The sequence below is a fragment of the Lepidochelys kempii genome, chromosome 28, assembly GCF_965140265.1.
Source record: "Lepidochelys kempii isolate rLepKem1 chromosome 28, rLepKem1.hap2, whole genome shotgun sequence".
NCBI lineage: Eukaryota > Metazoa > Chordata > Testudines > Cheloniidae > Lepidochelys > Lepidochelys kempii.
Window position 1 is genome coordinate 666344 of NC_133283.1, and position 17001 is coordinate 683344.

Here is a 17001-nt window from a genome sequence, read left to right on the forward strand (position 1 = left end):
ACGCGCTATCTCAGAGTGCTCCCCTAAGTAACAATAGCCAGCACCGGCTTGGCCTATGAGAGGTCACCTTCTTCAGCCTTGGAGCAGAGGCCAGTTGGCGACACCCCTGGCGGCCAAGGTGCGCAGCGGCCGATGGCACCTTTCCCCGCACGCTGATCGTCTGCTGCTCTCTGGTCAGCCTGGGGAGCCCTCGGCGGTCCCAGATGATCGGCCTGTTCCCGACAAGCCTTGGTATGAAACCCCAGCCTCTCCCCTGGCTGCTGACGGCACCTGCTCATGCTGCGGGTGCCTGATTGATGGGAGTGGGCGAGGAAAAGTCCCACGATAGCAAAGAGCCAGGAGGATGGGGGAATAAAGGGCCTTTGCCCCCTGTGAGGGGGCTAGGTCCAATCAGGGGAAATGGCTGGCTCCAGGTTCTCGACAAAGAGTACATAAAGCGTTCCCCTTCCTTGGGTCTGCGGCTCATCGCGTGTGTAGCAATGCATTCTGGGACCTCCGCCCCGGGCCTGCGGCTCGTAGTGTGTGTAGCAATGCATTCTGGGACCTCCGCCCCGGGCCTGCGGCTCATAGTGTGTGTAGCAATGCATTCTGGGACCTCTGCCCCGGGCCTGCGGCTCATCGTGTGTGTAGCAATGCATTCTGGGACCGCCGCCCCGCGCCCGTGGCTCATCGTGTGTGTGTAGCAATGCATTCTGGGACCTCCGCCCCGGGCCTGCGGCTCATAGTGTGTGTAGCAATGCATTCTGGGACCGCCGCCCTGCGCCTGTGGCTCATTGCGTGTGTAGCAATGCATTCTGGGACCGCCGCCCTGCGCCTGTGGCTCATCGCGTGTGTAGCAATGCATTCTGGGACCTCCGCCCCGGGCCTGTGGCTCATCGTGTGTGTAGCAATGCATTCTGGGACCGCCGCCCCGGGCCTGCGGCTCATAGTGTGTGTAGCAATGCATTCTGGGACCGCCGCCCCGAGCCTGTGGCTCATCGCGTGTGTAGCAATGCATTCTGGGACCGCCGCCCTGCGCCTGTGGCTCATCGCGTGTGTAGCAATGCATTCTGGGACCTCCGCCCCGGGCCTGTGGCTCATCGTGTGTGTAGCAATGCATTCTGGGACCGCCGCCCCGCACCCGTGGCTCATCGTGTGTGTAGCAATGCATTCTGGGACCTCCGCTCACATTGGGGTACAGCAATGCACTGGGGGAGCTCTATTCCTGTTCTGTTGGTGCAATGCATTCTGGGACTGATGCTAAGCTCTGATAAGCAACCCCTTCTGCTGCATGATGGGAGCTGTCAACCAGACCTTGTGGGGCGGGGCGGGGGGGGGATTGAATTCCTCCCTCAGGGAATTTGAGGAGACCCTCTCCTTCTTCCTACCCATTTCCCCCCAGCTCTCCAATCAGCTGCCTCTCTGGCCAAGATTGACAGTTTTTCCTAGGCCCACCCATCCCTTCTGCTCCCGCCGCTCTCCTCCTGATTCTCCAATCAGGCGCCTCTCTTGGTAGGATTGACAGGGCTGCTTCCCATCCCAGTCGCTCCTCCTCACCAACTGTCACTCAAGCGGCGCGCGCTCCCCGCCCCTCCCACCAACCGCCACTCAAGCGGCGCGCGCTCCTTCGCCCGGCCCTCTCGTGATTGGTTCCCTCCCAGGCTCGCGCTCCTCCCCGCAGCTTCCGTTGCCCGGTTGCCCGGGGAGACGCTGGGGGTGGGCGGGGCTCGAGGGGCGAGTTGGAGCGGAGCGTGCAGGACAGGGGTGAGGTGGGGTAGGAGTGAGGTGTGGGGGAGGGGCACATATGAAGGGGAGGGGGCAGGTGGGAGGGGTAGCTGTGGGGGAGGGGGCAGGTTGAAGGAGGGGGCATGGGGGGAGGGGCACATATGAAGGGGAGGGGGCAGGTGAGAAGGGGAGGGGCAGGTTGAAGGAGGGGGCATGGGGGGAGGGGCCCATATGAAGGGGAGGGGGCAGGTGGGAAGGGGAAGGGGCAGGTTGAAGGAGGGGGAAGCGGTGGGAGAGGGGTAGCTGTGGGGGAAGGGGCAGGCGGGAAGGGGGAGGGGCAGGCTGAAGGAGGGGGCAGCTGTGTGGGGAGGGGGCAGGTGCGGGGAAGGGCAGGTGGGAGGGGTAGCTGTGGGGGAGGGGCAGGTGAGAAGGGGAGGGGCAGGTTGAAGGAGGGGGCATGGGGGGAGGGGCACATATGAAGGGGAGGGGGCAGGTGGGAAGGGGAAGGGGCAGGTTGAAGGAGGGGGAAGCGGTGGGAGAGGGGTAGCTGTGGGGGAAGGGGCAGGCGGGAAGGGGAAGGGGCAGGTTGAAGGAGGGGGTAGCTGTGTGGGGAGGGGGCAGGTGCGGGGAAGGGCAGGTGGGAGGGGTAGCTGTGGGGGAGGGGCAGGTGAGAAGGGGAGGGGCAGGTTGAAGGAGGGGGCATGGGGGGAGGGGCACATATGAAGGGGAGGGGCAGGTGGGAAGGGGAAGGGGCAGGTTGAAGGAGGGGGCAGCTGTGTGGGGAGGGGGCAGGTGCGGGGAAGGGCAGGTGGGAGGGGTAGCTGTGGGGGAGGGGCAGGTGAGAAGGGGAGGGGCAGGTTGAAGGAGGGGGCATGGGGGGAGGGGCACATATGAAGGGGAGGGGGCAGGTGGGAAGGGGAAGGGGCAGGTTGAAGGAGGGGGTAGCTGTGTGGGGAGGGGGCAGGTGCGGGGAAGGGCAGGTGGGAGGGGTAGCTGTGGGAGCAGGGGTAGGTGAGGAGTGGGGCAGGTGGGAGGGGTAGCTGGGGGGAGGGGGCAGGTGGGAAGTGGGAGGGGTAGGTATGGGGGAGAGGGGAGGGAAGGAGCAGGTTGAAGGAGGGGGTAGCTGGAGGGAGTGGGCAGGTGAGGGGAGGGGCAGATGTGAAGGGGAGGGGGCAGGTTGAAGGAGGGGGTAGCTGGAGGGGAGGGGGCAGGTGGGAGGGGTAGCTGTGGGAGCAGGGGCAGGTGGGAAGTGGGAGGGATGGGTGTGGAGGTGAGGTGAGGGGCATGTTGCAGAGGGAGGGGTAGGTGTGGGGGAGGGGGCAAGTGAGGACAGGGGGTAGGTTGCAGAGGGAGGGAGTAGATGAGGGAAGGGGCAGGTGGAAAGGGTAGCTGTGGGGGAGGTGGGCAGGTGAGGGGAGGGGCCAGATATGAAGGGGAGGGGGAAGTGTCTGAGGGGAGGGGCAGGTTGAAGGAGGGGGCAGGTGGGAAGGGTAGCTGTGGGGGGGCAGTTGTGAAGTGGAGGAGAAGGGATGGGAGGGGAGCTGTGGGAGCAGGGGCAAATGGGAAGGGGTGTGGGGAATGGGGACAGTTGTGAGTGGAAGGGGATGGGTGTGAGGGGAGGGGAGAGGGTGAATGGGGGAGAGGAAGGAGGGAGGGGAGGGGGTGTCAGGTGCAGGAGAGAGGGGGAGGCAGGAGTTAGGTGGCAAGTAAACGAGTGTAGGACCCACATGTGGTAGGGGAGGGGGCAGGTAGGAGTTGGAGGACAGGTCGGAAAGGGGGCAAGTGAGCCGCTGGGGTGGGGAGGAAGGGGACAAGTGTGAGGTGGGGAAGGTGGGTGCGGGGGCAGGTGGGTTGGGGAGGGGGCAGGTGAAAACAGGTAACAGCCGTTAAGGGGAGGGAACATTTTACCGGGAAGAGGCCAATGGCTTTGAGGAGGAGGAGGAAGAGGGACCGAATGTAGGCGCAGATGGGTGGCCCAGAGACAGGAAGTGACGTTCCCAAAGGCCCGGCTCCTTTGTGGTGGGGCAGGAACAGAACTCCTGTTCTCCATGGCTCTGGGCCGGGTGCCATCATTTACCCCAGAGCAAGTGGTGTAAAAGCCACCTGAAGAGCATGGTAGCAGGGGAACAGAGTCTCCTGCTCTAATCCCCTAGACCCCACTCCCCTCCTAGAATCAGGGATAGAACCCAGGAGTCCTGACTCCCAGCCCCCCCCCCCCCGCTCTAACCCCCTCGATCCCACTCCCCTCCCAGAGCTGGGAATAGGACCCTGACCCTCTATCCCCCCTGCTCTGTTCGACTGTTTTTCCTTCCAGTGATGCCGTCGGTTTCCTAAATACAGGTTTGTTTTTTTCACAGAGCCTTTGGTGAACAATGAGTGCTCGCCGCCGCGGCACGCCTGGCGACAAAAAGCAGCGCAAAAGTGCTGTGCGGAGACCCACCTTGGTATCGGATAGTGAATTGGGTCTGCCGGCCCCCACCCCGGAGGAGACTGGTATTTCCCCAAACCCTTTACTAGCGCTGCCTGCTGTGCAGATTATCCAACTCTCTGAGTGCCCCATAGCTCCCTGGGCTTCCTGGGAGTCACAAGTGCTCAGCACCTCTGCAAATCCTGCCACTAGCTCTGTATACCCTAATTTGTACCAAACCTGGCTGCAAAGGTCATATCAAATAACTAGTGATTTCACCAGACTGCAGCCCCTTGGGCCTCGTCTACGCTACTCTCTTAGGGCCTGGTTTTCAAGTGCTGAGCTGAAGTCAGTGAGAGCTGCAGGCCCTTAAATTCCCCGCCATTGTTTTGACGGGTGCAGCTCCACCACTGGACGTAGGAGTGACAAGGTCCTCCTGGGTCATGGAGTCTGGTCCCCTGCTGTCCCAGGTCAACCTGTCATATCCCGTTTAAACTTATCACGCTCCAGCTTCAAACTAGTTAGGTTGTTTGCCCCCATGATTCCTACTGGGGGGCTGTTCCAGAACCTCTCTCTAAACCTTCTGGTACCGTGAGAACCTCAGACGTGGGTTGTGCTAAGCCCAGGCACCAAGACCCCACTAGGAGATAGATCTTTCAAAATCCGGCCCACTCCAGATGAGTAAACCACAGGAGGAAGGCCGGAAGGTTGGGTTAGAGTTAGAAACCTTCTAATTTCCAGCCTAGATTTATTCCTGGCCAGTTTATCCCCTTTTATTCTTGTGTCAACATTGTCCTGGACAGGATTTGGACATTTTAGTCACCATAAAATTCACCTGACCCGGTGGTTTTCAACCTGTGGTCCGCAGACCATGTCTAAGGGGTCTGCGAAAGGTTGTCGTTCCCATAGAATAACGGTTTTCAACCTGTGGTCCATGGGGGGTCTGCAGACGGTCTATCATTTCCGAAGGGGGCTGCACCTCCATTCCAAAATTTTCATTGGCCCACAAATGAGAAAAGGTTGCAGACCGCTGATCTAACTTGCTCTCAGCAAGTCTGTTATGATGACCGTAGCACTGGAGTGCTGCATCGTACAAACACCCACTGAGGGATAGTCCCTGTCGCAGAGCTAACAATCTCGCTAGACAAAGGGTGAGAATGAAACAGAGGCCCGGGAACTTGCCCACGGCTATACAGCAGATCTCGGGCAGAGCCAGGAATAGAAGCCAGGTCTGTTGGGTCCTAGTGCAGTGGTGTAACTACAGGTCCACATGAGATGCTGGTTAAAATCCAGGCAGCAGTCTGGGTCCTTTCTGCACACTGCTGGAGCTGTGAGGGTGGGAAGTTACACCAGACATAAAAATGTCCAGTGTCGGCCTCACCTTGTGAAATCAAACCCAGTGTTACCTTCATGGCCTCCTGGTATAGGGAGTGAAGTGCAGCCCGAGCCTTCACCCTATTAAAGATACAGGCAAGTTGAAGACATCTGCTAGTCTTTGCAAAAAGAAAAGGAGGACTTGTGGCACCTTAGAGACTAACCCATTTATTTGAGCATGAGCTTTCGTGAGCTACAGCTCACTTCATCGGATGCATAGAATGGAACATATAGATAGATAGATACACACAGATACAGATAAGTTGGAAGTTACCATACAAACTGTGAGAGGCTAATTAGTTAAGATGAGCTATTATCAGCAGGAGAAAAAAACTTTTGTAGTGATAATCAAGATGGCCCATTTAGACAGTTGGCAAGAAGGTGTGAGGATACTTAACTTAAGGAAATAGATTCAGTATGTGTAATGACTCAGCCACTCCCAGTCTACTCTGAAATCTGCTAGTCTTCTTCATTATAGGCACTCTTGAGCCCCAGCTGCTGTTACAATAGTTTTAATATATGGGTTTTTTTTTTTTTTTTTTGGTAAAAAAGCCATCCACCTGGAGCTGGATTAGAACTGCCATTGTAGCTGGAGCTCTTCATCCCACTCCCTAAACTAACCAGTCATCTCTGACATGGTGCCAGATGCAGCCACTGCTCTAGAGGTGAAAGGTCCTGTGTCCCATTCCCTGCCTCCCAAGAGCCAGCCAGTGCTCCCCATGTGGGGCGAGTCAAAACCAGTGTCCTCGAGGTGAAAGGCCCTATATCCTATCCCTTGCCCCCCATAAGCCAACTTGTCCCCCATGTGAGAGACAATACTGGAAAGCTTATGCTCAAATAAATTGGTTAGTCTCTAAGGTGCCACAAAGTCCTCCTTTTCTTTTTGCGAATACTGGAACTGATGCTCTAGAAGGGAAAAGCTCTGTCTCTCTGTCTCGGACCCCCGATCTATGCTGTCTTTTCAATCATTCCTTTCTTCAGACTTATCACTTAAAACTCCTAGCTGTAGATGTTTATCTTAATCAGGTCTGTGAGCCCCCCTCCCCCTCAAATTGTTTCCCTTCAGTGTGTTACCACAGTAACCCACCCTGATTTCCAGCAGCAGCTCTTCCGAGCTACACTAGCTCTTCCGTTCCAGTGATCATCGCTGCCTAATGTAATGTGCACGAAGCCAGCTCCGCTCAGAGCTTCTGCTCCAATCCAGAACGCTGCGACAGTCAGTGAAATGACATCCCCTGTCAGGCAGCTGAACGCTGGCTGAATTGGGAAGCACTTCCACGGGCGTGCTCCCTGGGAGATGAAGCCGCAGGAGGGTTTTATTCAGCAAGTGCAGAGGGTTTGATTCGGGACAAGGGAGCATGAAACAAGACAAAATGAAAGGGAGCAAAGATTAGGTCTGTAATATCAGCACCCAGGCCTGGCCTGACCGCCTGCTGGTCCCCCTTGACATACGCTGAGTCATCAGGGCCAGATGTAGACCTCCCCTGTTGGCAGCTGTCTCCCCTGGCCCGTCTGTCTCTCTGGCCGTTGTTGTGTGCAGAGTTGTTATAGCCGTGTCTGTCCCAGGTCGCTCCCACCATCAGAAGTTGGTCAAATATTGTCTCACCCACCTTGTCTGGCTAGCCATTCACGGTAACAAATCCCTTTAGAGCCGGCCACTCTGTTTTTTGGGTTCTTATATTGGGACACCCTGGGCCTGATTTTCTGAGCTTCAGAGAACCCACGACTCCCGTGAGCGCCATTAGGAGCTGGGGCTGCTTGGCACCTCTGAAGATCGGGGTCCGAATTTCTAAAATGGGGCCACGAGTATTAGAGGCGCCTGTGTTTGAACATGTGATGGCTAGTGCCCGCCAGGAGGTCCTGCGCTGTGCACAGTGGTGGCTCAGAGCCGCCCAGCAGAGGTGGAGCTAGAACGTGGGATGTGTGCGCACAGCAGTCAGGAGGGGCGATGGTGGCATGTGTCGGCATATCCAAGCTGGCTTCAGTTGAGTTGGCTTGCTAAGACTAGCAGTGTAGTTGCAGCAGTGTGGGCTAGCTGGCTGAGGACAGTCCCGGCCTGGCCCCTAGGCACAGATGCAGGCAGCTAGCCCCATGCTGCTGGCCATGCTGCAGCAGTTACACTGCTATTTGTAGCAAGCTAGTTCCATCCAAGCTAGCTTGGGTATGCCTATGTGTGTTGTCCCAATTGCAGGGAAGACGTACCCAGAGTTTCTCCTGCTGCAGAAGCTCAGGCCGTAGCACTTGGGCAAAAGGAGACTCTCCCTCAGCTCCTAGCAGCGCAGGGGCTAAGAAGCATGTGTGAATCATTCGAGTCCATCCGGTGGCACACTCAGCAGTTCATTATAGAATCCAGGGCGGCCTGTCCTCCTGCAAGCCCCGCCCCATTGCATGTGCTGGCTCCGTCCCTTCATTATCCACTAATAAGCTGTGCTGTTTCTAAAGCAGCAGCAGCAGGAGACGAGGTGAGGGGGAGAGAAGTGGGGAGCTGCTGGTCAGGTGGCATTGCCACCACTCAGCAATGAGCTGGCCATTGGGTGGCAGCGGAGCAGGCGGAAAAGAGATGCTGGGCAGAGGGTAGATCACCAAACTGTGCTTTTTTCAATTCAGTAGGGCTTTATTGGCATGACAAGCTATATACAGAGTATTGCCAAAGTGTAAAAGGGAACGAATGGCTGTCAAGTCTGTCTCCGAGGCAGATACCAGCTACCCAGGAGGGGGCATCACACCGGGTTAGGGCTTTTATCCTGTGTCCGTTTGCCACTGCAGTTCAGTCCTGGGCTAGTGGAAAGCTGCTCCAGCTTTGGGATGAAAAGTCTTGTGTGATTCCTGATAGTTTGAGGAAATTTCTCTGGTACAGACACCGCAGTAGGAAGTCTTTCTCTCTCAGTCTCTCCTTCTGTGTCACGTTGGCTGCACTGTCACTTCTCTCTAGCTTTGAAGCGTGTCTCCCGGTTTCCATATCTGGTTTATGGTCACTGATTCTGAATTTGTTGAAATCAGATTCAGCTTTGCACATGTTGCTCTAGTGAAGTATCTGCTAGTGTGATAGTCCTGTAGCAGCCTAACTCATTGTTTTGGATCTCTCCAGTGGTGTTCAAATTGAGAGAAATTCCAAAGCAACTTTTAAACATGATCGCAAAATGCGAAAGCGTGGGGACTGGCTGGCTCATGGTGGGGGCGGGATGGAGATTGGACTCTTCCACCTCTGGGTCATGGGTGTAGAACTGGCGTGGGTCAATGGTTGGAATTCATACCTACCTGATGCCATTCGATTGCCCACTTGTGAAATGAATTCAGGCCAGTTCCACATTACGATTATCACCACCATCTGCTCTGGTGCTGGCAGCCTTGGCAGAGGCCAAATGGGCTATAGGCACTGACTTTAAATCAATGTGAGTTAGATTTAAATACCTTTAAAATCTAGCCCAAATACCTTTAAAATCTAGCCCATGTAGACTAAACTCTTGTCGTCCCCTACAAGGAATTCCCCTAACTGAGGCACACTGATGTGGACAGTGTACGAACTGGGGGGGAAAGTTTACTCCGCTGCTGCCCAGTGATAAATGAAGAACTCCATGTCTGGGGAACGCCAAGCTGGCACCTTTCACCAACCCATACATTCGCTTGTTAACAGTTTCACATTAAAGAAAAGTATTCATGGCCAATCAGAAGGCGACTGTTCTTCATTCCCTCGCTATGAGCAGAGGGTGCCTCATTCTGGATGCTGGTGTAATTGAAATACAAATGATGACTCGCTATGGGCAGTGGCATGTCCCACTGCGTTTGATTTGAGGAGCAGGGGGTGGGGGTGGGGGACAGTTAATTTAAAGAGTTGATATTGGAGAGTTTCTGTTTCAGCTGGATGGTTAATTTGTCATGCTTCATGACAACATTGTAAGTGTCCCCAAGGTTCCTCTCTGCTGGGTGTCGCATTCGTAGTGCCGACGTGCAGGAACAGAAACATTTAGCCGTATGTCACGCTTCCGTAACCGAATGTGTTAGTCCCTTGTCACTTGGATCGAGGGAGGCTCACGGTGCTTTAGGAACCCGCGTTACAAAGTGCTCCAAAATCCATGAGCCTTCATCTCTTCTTACAGCCCGGTTTCCTTTTCCTCATCTCCCTTTCCATGTGCAGCAACAATGGAATAGTCTGTACTAATGAAGCTGTTTTGTTGTGCTCAGGGTTTACTGTTAGCTCAAAGGTTTGGGGAATGGGATAACGGGGACTTTCATATCTAGGGCACCAGTGCCAGTTTGCCTTCAGGTCGGTGGGGACTGGCTGGCTGGCTCAGGGAATGGGACACTGGGCCTTTTGTATCTAGAGCACTGGTTCCAATTTGGCCTGAGGTCAGGGTGGATGGGTTGCTTCACAAGGTCGGGGAATAGGATACAGAGGCTTTCAGCTCGAAGGCACCATTTCCAAGGTGGGTCAGTAGCGACGGATTGCTCCCATCTGGCAGCCCTTCTGGGGCCCCTGTGTGAAATTATGTAGGAGACTGAGTCCAGTTACTAGTGCCGGCCACACGGGTAAAACCTCATCGCAACTAGCACTAATAGACATCCTCATTGCACCTTCACAGGGAGGGCAGGGTAAAGCTCTTTGGAGAGGGGACATAAGCTTTCTTTGCCTCCAGCTCTGGGGATACACAGAGAGAATATCCTTCTTGGACTGGGTAAAAAGCCTGGTGGATGGGAGTGGCGGGAGCAGTAGATGTGATACATCTTGGCTTTCGTAAGATTTTTGATTCTCATGACTTTGTCATAAGCAAACTAGGGAAATATAGCCTAGCTGAACCTACTGCAAGGTGGGAAAACCGTACTCAGAGAGTAGTTATCAATGGTTCACAGTCAAGCTGGCCGGGGAAATCAAGTGGGATGGATCTGTCCTCTGTCTTCAATATCTTTATAAGTGATTTGGGAATGGCACAGAGTACACTTATAAGGTTTGTAGATGATACCCAGCTGGGAGGAGTTGCAAACACTTTGGAGGACAGAATTAGAATTCAAAATGATCTTGACAAGCTAGAGAAATGGTCTGAAATAAATAGGAAGAAATTCAGTAAGGACAAATGCAAGTACTGTACTTAGGAAGGAATAATCAATTGCACAAATACAAAATGGGAAATGACTGCCTAGGAAGGAGTACTGCGGAAAAGGATCTACGGTTATAGGGGATCACAAGCTAAATATGAGTTAGCAAGGTAGTATTGTTGCAAAAAAAAAAAAAGCAAACCTCACTCTGGGGTGTATTAGCAGGAGTATTGTAAGCAAGGTGTGAGAATTAATTCTTCCACTATAGTCAGCACTGATAAGGCCTCAGCTGCAGTTCTGGGCACCAAACTTTGGGAAAGATGTGGACAAACTGGAGAGCGTTCAGAGGAGAGCAACAAAAATGATGAAAGGTCTAGAAAACATGGCCTCTGAGGGGAAATGAAAAAAAAACAGGTTTGTTTAGTCTGGAGCAGAGAAGACTGAGAGGGGGCTTCATCTACATCAAAGGTGGTTATAAAGAGGAGGGTGATAAATGGTTCTCCTTATCCACTGAGGACAGGAGAAGAAGCAATGGGCTTAAACTGTAGCAAGGGAAATTACCCTTCCAGTTAGGAAATTTTTTCTAGTTAAGCACTGAAGCAAATTACCGAGGGAATTTGTGGAATCTCTGTCATTGGAGGTTTTTAAGAACAGATTAGACAACTGCCTGGAATAGGTGGTCTGGAATAATACTTAGTCCTGCCTCAATGCAGAGGACTGGACTTAGATGACCTGATGAGGTCTCTTCCAGTCCTACATTTCTATGATTCATTCTCCAGGGGCTGTCTAGCTGACACCTTCCACTCGTGCTAAACTCACTAGTCATTAAAGGAGGGGGAAAGTGTTAAGGCTCAGAGAAGAACCCCTTATTTTTTGTGTCTTTACATTTTGTCTTCTCCAAGGAGTCAGTGCTCTCGGATCTTGTGATGGCGGGGGAGAAGGTGAGGCAGACGTGGGTGCAGTCATCATCCCAGAGGAAAAAGAGGTGGATCTGGTAGGTCAGAGGTCCCCAATGTCCTTTGTGGGCCATTGTGTCACCCATGCTGTGCTTGGGTAGCTGTGCAAGTTTGACATTCCCTTTCCGTAATATCACAAAGGATGATGCAGCCTCCATGATGGGGCTGGGGTGAGAAAGGAAGGCCGTCAAATACAAGACTTTCCTATACATGGAACTACTAATATGTTATCTTGATGTCCTGGCCAGCTTCCAGCTCAGGTGATCCCATTTTACCTCTCAAAATTCCCTGCTGCCATTGCAGTTGGATGTGGAATCCACCTTAATTTTCTGTTTTAAACTCCCTGTGGAACGGTGAAATGGCTGCCTCGTCCCCCTTCTGAGTGTTGCATTTCACGCTGCAAAGCTCTTACAGATTCGATGGCACCATAAGTGATTCTGATGATGATTACTGGCAAGGAACATTAATCCATCCTCCCCTCTCAGATCAGTCACACAGAGGGGAGGGGATGCCTTTTCTGAACTGTGTTCCAGTTTTTACCTGCCATCCGGCACCTCCCAGCCCTGATGGCTCTTCACTCAGAGCCCAGAAACAGAAAGGACAGAAGGGAGGAGGGTGCCTGCATGGCACTGAATAGAGTTTTGTCACATTAATGCAGGTAACATCTGGCTCTAAACTTTCATGCCAGATGTTACCTTAATTTGATCCTAATTTCCAAGTTTTCTTTAGATGCTCCTGGGAATGAGAAATGGAGACAAGGCTTAATGCTTGTTCTAAAAAAACCCTTCCAAACCCAAACAGCTGCTCTGCCCAACTCCAGATTTGCTTCTTTCATTCCTTACATTTCGGCTCTTTATTGTTTCTTACCTTCTCCTCCTCAACAGGGATCAGGTTGCCTAACAGCCTAGCCCAGAAAGCTATGGAAGCTTTGTTTGTCTTTCAACTACATTGACAAATTAGCCTCTCCTATACATTCCTGAGGGGCCTCAGGGGACAGCGATTGGCTAACAAGGATTTGTAATGAGATCAGGAGGCTTTCACTTTCTGGTATCCAATCCCAGTTCAGTGCAGGTTGGTGCGGAGGAGAATCCGCTCCCATCTGATGGCCATTCTCAGGCCCCCTGTGTGAAATGGGTTGGGAAGGCAGTGTCTGTATGTTTCAGTCCCGTTCCGAGAGAAGCAGGTGTTCACCTCACAGAAACCACTGTCCCATCTCTCCTCGGCTTTGCTAAAGCTGTTGCTGTCCTGTCCTCTTTCCCCAGAAACCCTGCATCCGCAGCCGGGTGGTCCTGAGTGGCCTAAGGGATGACATGTGGACAGAGGAGCATGCTGCAACCCTGGATCTCTTTCTGAAGGATGTCAGTAAGCAATTGCTCGTCGTCTACATAGATGAGTTTGCTGGACTGAAGGTTGAGCAGACCATGCCATATCAGGTTTGTTTGGCACTGTGCTGCCTAGATCCTACAAGAGTTCCCGTGGAGGGGCTGCAGTCATACCAGTTTGTGCTGTCATCCTATTGGCCTCATGAGCTAACCAGGTTTGGGACTAGTTGGTGCTTGGGGACATTCTCCCCTATGAGTTATTGCTGATCCTAATGCCCCAGCACTAGGGGGCGCTGTGCTGCAGGGGATGTTGAGGGGGAAGGGACCCTGGTGGTTCAGCATGGTGCCTTCAATGGCATGCTCATCACATTCGTAAAATTAAGCGTACACATAAATGTTTGCAGGCTCCGGGCTTTAGTTTCCTTAAAAGCCTTTTGGGAAGGATTTTGCCTGAAGCTTTTTGAAATACTAAATAAATGATGTCAGCCAATTCTCCTTTATTCACTCTTTGGCTGAAATGCTCAGGGAATTCTAACAGGTAAGAGAGGTGCACTTTTCCTTTACAGAAGCCAGGCCAGCTTATCCCTGTCATATCTTGTTCATGACTGTAATTTCCTTGCTTTGATTATGCTTCAAACCTACGGCCCATTGCTTTAACTCCACGTATTGGGTGTGGGAACAACACACATTGCCCATAGATACAGTGAGGGGGCAAAGCCTGCTGCTAATTAACCTCACCCTGTCATTGGCTGCCCCTTGCAGGAGCAGAAACAACTTACCTATTTCATCCGCCATGAGAATGCAGAGATCACCGCAGAGAATTTCCAGAAGACAGTGCAATTTGGCACCGTCCGGAGACCCTACATTGATTCCCTCATGCGAATTCTCAATAGTGTCTTCCTCCCCCGCCTCTTCCGCAACACCAATTGGCCCGAGAGCATCAAGAACGAATTCTTCTCGGAAATATACCACTTCATGACCTCTCTCACAGGTAGAGTGAATAACACCTCTCCCCCTGAGCTGCCTCGCAGTGCTGCCCTCTGGTTCTCTCCACCAGGACGTCGGTACCTGGCCAGTTTCTTGTTACACAAGTTCTTGTTGGGTTGCTCTGTGCTCTCCTTTCCGGAGACTCTGTGACGTCCACAGTACAAAATGGGGTGCTCGGGTGGATTTTGCACAGCGCTATTAATGATTTCCAGCCTTCAGAGGAGAATGACTTTGGCACCACTGTTGTTTGCAGTGTTGTAGCTGTGTTGGTCCCGGCATATGAGAGACACAAGGTGGGTGAAGTAATGTCTTTTGTTGGACCAAACAACAGGTCTTTCTGATGGGGAAAGAGACAAGCTTTTGAGCTCCCCAGAGCCAAAGGTACTACCTCACCTGCTTTATCTTTGTCACCACTGACCGAGGGGCAGGGTGGAATTGGTCCTTAGTGGTGAAAGGCTTCGTATCCCATTCACTGACCCTCCTTGAGCCAGCCAGTGTTCCCTGACCTGGGCCCTGACTGGAGCTGGTCCCGAGAGGTGAAAGGCCCCATGTGCCATTCTCCGACTCCTCTGCGAAAATAAAATCAGAGAAAAAAGACTTCTCTTTTCCTCCCCGCTCCAGCCCCAAACCCAGTGCAGGAGAGAGGATTTGACTGTGTACTAGCAGCTCCATCTGTCTCTCCCTTCTCCAGATACACGTTCAAAAATGAAGGGCCGCACGGTTCTCTACATCCCTATTGAAGCCCTGACCATGAAGCCTGAAGTGGTCGTGAAGGACAAAGCACTGGTTCAGAGACTGGAAAGTGAGTAACTCCCCAGCCTGGCTCTTTGGGGGCCATAATGCCACGTGGCCTGGGAGAGTGGAGCAATAACCAGATCAGTGTAATGGGAAAGTGGCTGGTCGGGGGGATAAACTTGACAGAGGAGCTGGGGAGAATCGCAGTGCGCAGAGTCTAAGTGAATTAACCTCCAGCAGCATATGAGCTGCATCCATCATTCCCAATCTCTGAGAGGCTTGTTGGGGCCTGAGGAGCATGGAGAATCCTTTTGCAGGGTTATTGCTTTCAGTTCAGATATTCTTCAAGGAGCTGGCAACCACCAGGCAGTAAAAACTTTAAGCAGAGGTAAGACCAGCCGGGGCGGCTCAGTGGCGGGACTCTGCATTCCCCAGAAACTGGGGACGCACTCGCTGCACTGTCCTCGGGTACCTCTCTGGGGAATCAGGGCATAAAGAGGGCCTTGATTTCATGACCTTGGAGGATGTGAGGCTGATCGGGGTCAGTCCAGGCCCTGCCATGTGGGCGAGACTGGGAGGGGAAAGTGCTGTGTTTATTCATGACCTGTGCTGTTAAAATATCTTTTCTGGGTTTGACTTGTGGCAAAGGGATGCCTGACTGGTCCCCAGCCAGAACGGTGTGGGGGGAAGGGTTGGTAAAGCTAGAAAAATTGGGGAGCACTTGAAAAAGATCACCCAAAGAGAGCAGGAGATCAAATGCCTTTGATCTCCATCAGCGGTCCACCTTCCGGGCCCCCATAGGCCTCGCTCTCTCCACACAGGTTAGCCGTAGGCGCACGCCAACTGTCCGGTCCTCCAAGCATCCCTCTGGAGTGCCCAGCACCCGTTCACTGAACGCTCACAGAGCTCTCAGGTTTGCTACTCCTAAAGGAATCGCTCACACCAGCCTGGAATAGTCAACGCGGGACCTCCAGTCTGCTTCACACACACCACTTAGATATGTTTATCGTGAAATCAAGAATAAATTTATGATCGAAGAACAGAGATGGAAATGAGAGAAAGTAGGAATACTGGAAATTAATGGTTACATATAAAACCATAACACAGCTTTCAGTGCATACATTTAACTTCTGAGATATTCCCCTGTTTCCTGGAGGGTAGCTTACCCCAAGCCCTCTTCCTAGAATTTTTAGCCAAGCCTCCAACCCACTGTTAGTTTACTTCTTCAGTTGGGGTTTATCTGCACCCCTTTTGTACTAAACCAGACCTTTTGATCTTCACTTGAAGAACAGGGTGTCTCCCCCACACTGTTTACATCTGCCTGTTACTTTCCTTCTCAAGTCTCCACTGGCTCTTCATTAGCATTTGACCCAGTATGCTAATCGACTTCACTTGTTGGTTTCATACACAATGCTCCCTGCCCCACTAGGAGATAAGTGTCTCCTACCTGCTGGGGGAAATGTGTCTCCAGGCAGGCTACCTTTGGGTGACCTGCCTTTAACTCACAAGACTAGAGAACATAATTTTCAAGCATATGTACATAACTCCTGACAGATTTGCCATGCATACCTCTCCCAGTGGTGACGCCAGCCAGTGCAACGCAGGCTTTCATTAGAGACCTTCCCTGACATTCTGTGGGGAAGCCAGGGGATCTCTGTACCCCTATGGACCCCTCTGCCAGTTGGCATCAAGGGATCCTTGGGTCATGATGGTTATTTATTAAGCACCAGAACTGCACTTGCAATTGGATCAGCTTACCATTATGCCTAGGGTGACCAGATGTCCCGTTTTTAAAGGGACAGTCCTGTTTCTGGGGACTTTTTCTTATATAGGCGCCTATTCCCCCCCCCCGTCCCGTTTTTTCACAGTTGCTATTTGTCACCCTAATTATGCCCGTGTGGCGTCCCAGTAAAATGAATGGGGCTCCACCCGAGCACAGAGGTCTCTCTGCACGGATCAGATTGCTGGCTCAGGGCCCTAGAGGAAAGCCAGGAAACGACAGTCTAAGCCCCCAGTCCATGTGTGTTCAGTTTTACACGCGTCACTTCATTCACACGAGTAGTCCATTTATTTCGTTCGGATATTTACTCACATGTGAAGATTTGCTGGCTCAAGTGCTACCCCCGACACACGGAAAAATACAGCAGCTAGAACAATGGCACTGTGATGGGGGCCTGTAGGCACTACTCTGATTGAAATAATTAATAATAATTACTAACGTCCAGTTAATTATAATGGTGCAGCTGCTATATAAAGAGAGCACGTACACCCTCTGTCTCCCACAAAACCGTTCTCTTCCAGCACTGGCTGTTAGACTGCGTAACCCCCCAGTCTAAACTGTAAAAAGCAAGAAAAAAGCAGTTAAGTGATTCCACTCCCCATCTGCATGGCTCTCGTCAGCTCCCCTTCTCGCCCTGATCTTCCTCCCTCCCACAGCCCGTGTACCTCCACCCTTATCCCGAGCAACCCGCAGGCGGCCGTAACG

The 17001-nt window shown here is 52.7% G+C and overlaps 2 protein-coding genes across 2 annotated transcripts in view; one reads left to right on the forward strand and one right to left on the reverse strand.

The window, feature by feature from the left end:
- Window positions 1–278, reverse strand: part of WRAP53 (WD repeat containing antisense to TP53) — a 6186-nt gene extending 5908 nt beyond the window's left edge. The window contains 1 exon segment of the mRNA XM_073326453.1: window positions 68–278. Within this exon segment, the coding sequence (XP_073182554.1) occupies window positions 68–278 (211 nt within the window).
- Window positions 279–1690: 1412 nt separating this feature from the next.
- Window positions 1691–17001, forward strand: part of DNAH2 (dynein axonemal heavy chain 2) — a 98945-nt gene continuing 83634 nt past the window's right edge. The window contains exons 1-6 of the mRNA XM_073326794.1: window positions 1691–1743; window positions 4062–4197; window positions 11419–11510; window positions 12735–12905; window positions 13557–13785; window positions 14473–14583. Of these exons, the coding sequence (XP_073182895.1) occupies window positions 4077–4197; window positions 11419–11510; window positions 12735–12905; window positions 13557–13785; window positions 14473–14583 (724 nt within the window). The 5' untranslated portion in view covers window positions 1691–1743; window positions 4062–4076. The remainder of the gene's footprint in view (window positions 1744–4061; window positions 4198–11418; window positions 11511–12734; window positions 12906–13556; window positions 13786–14472; window positions 14584–17001) is intronic.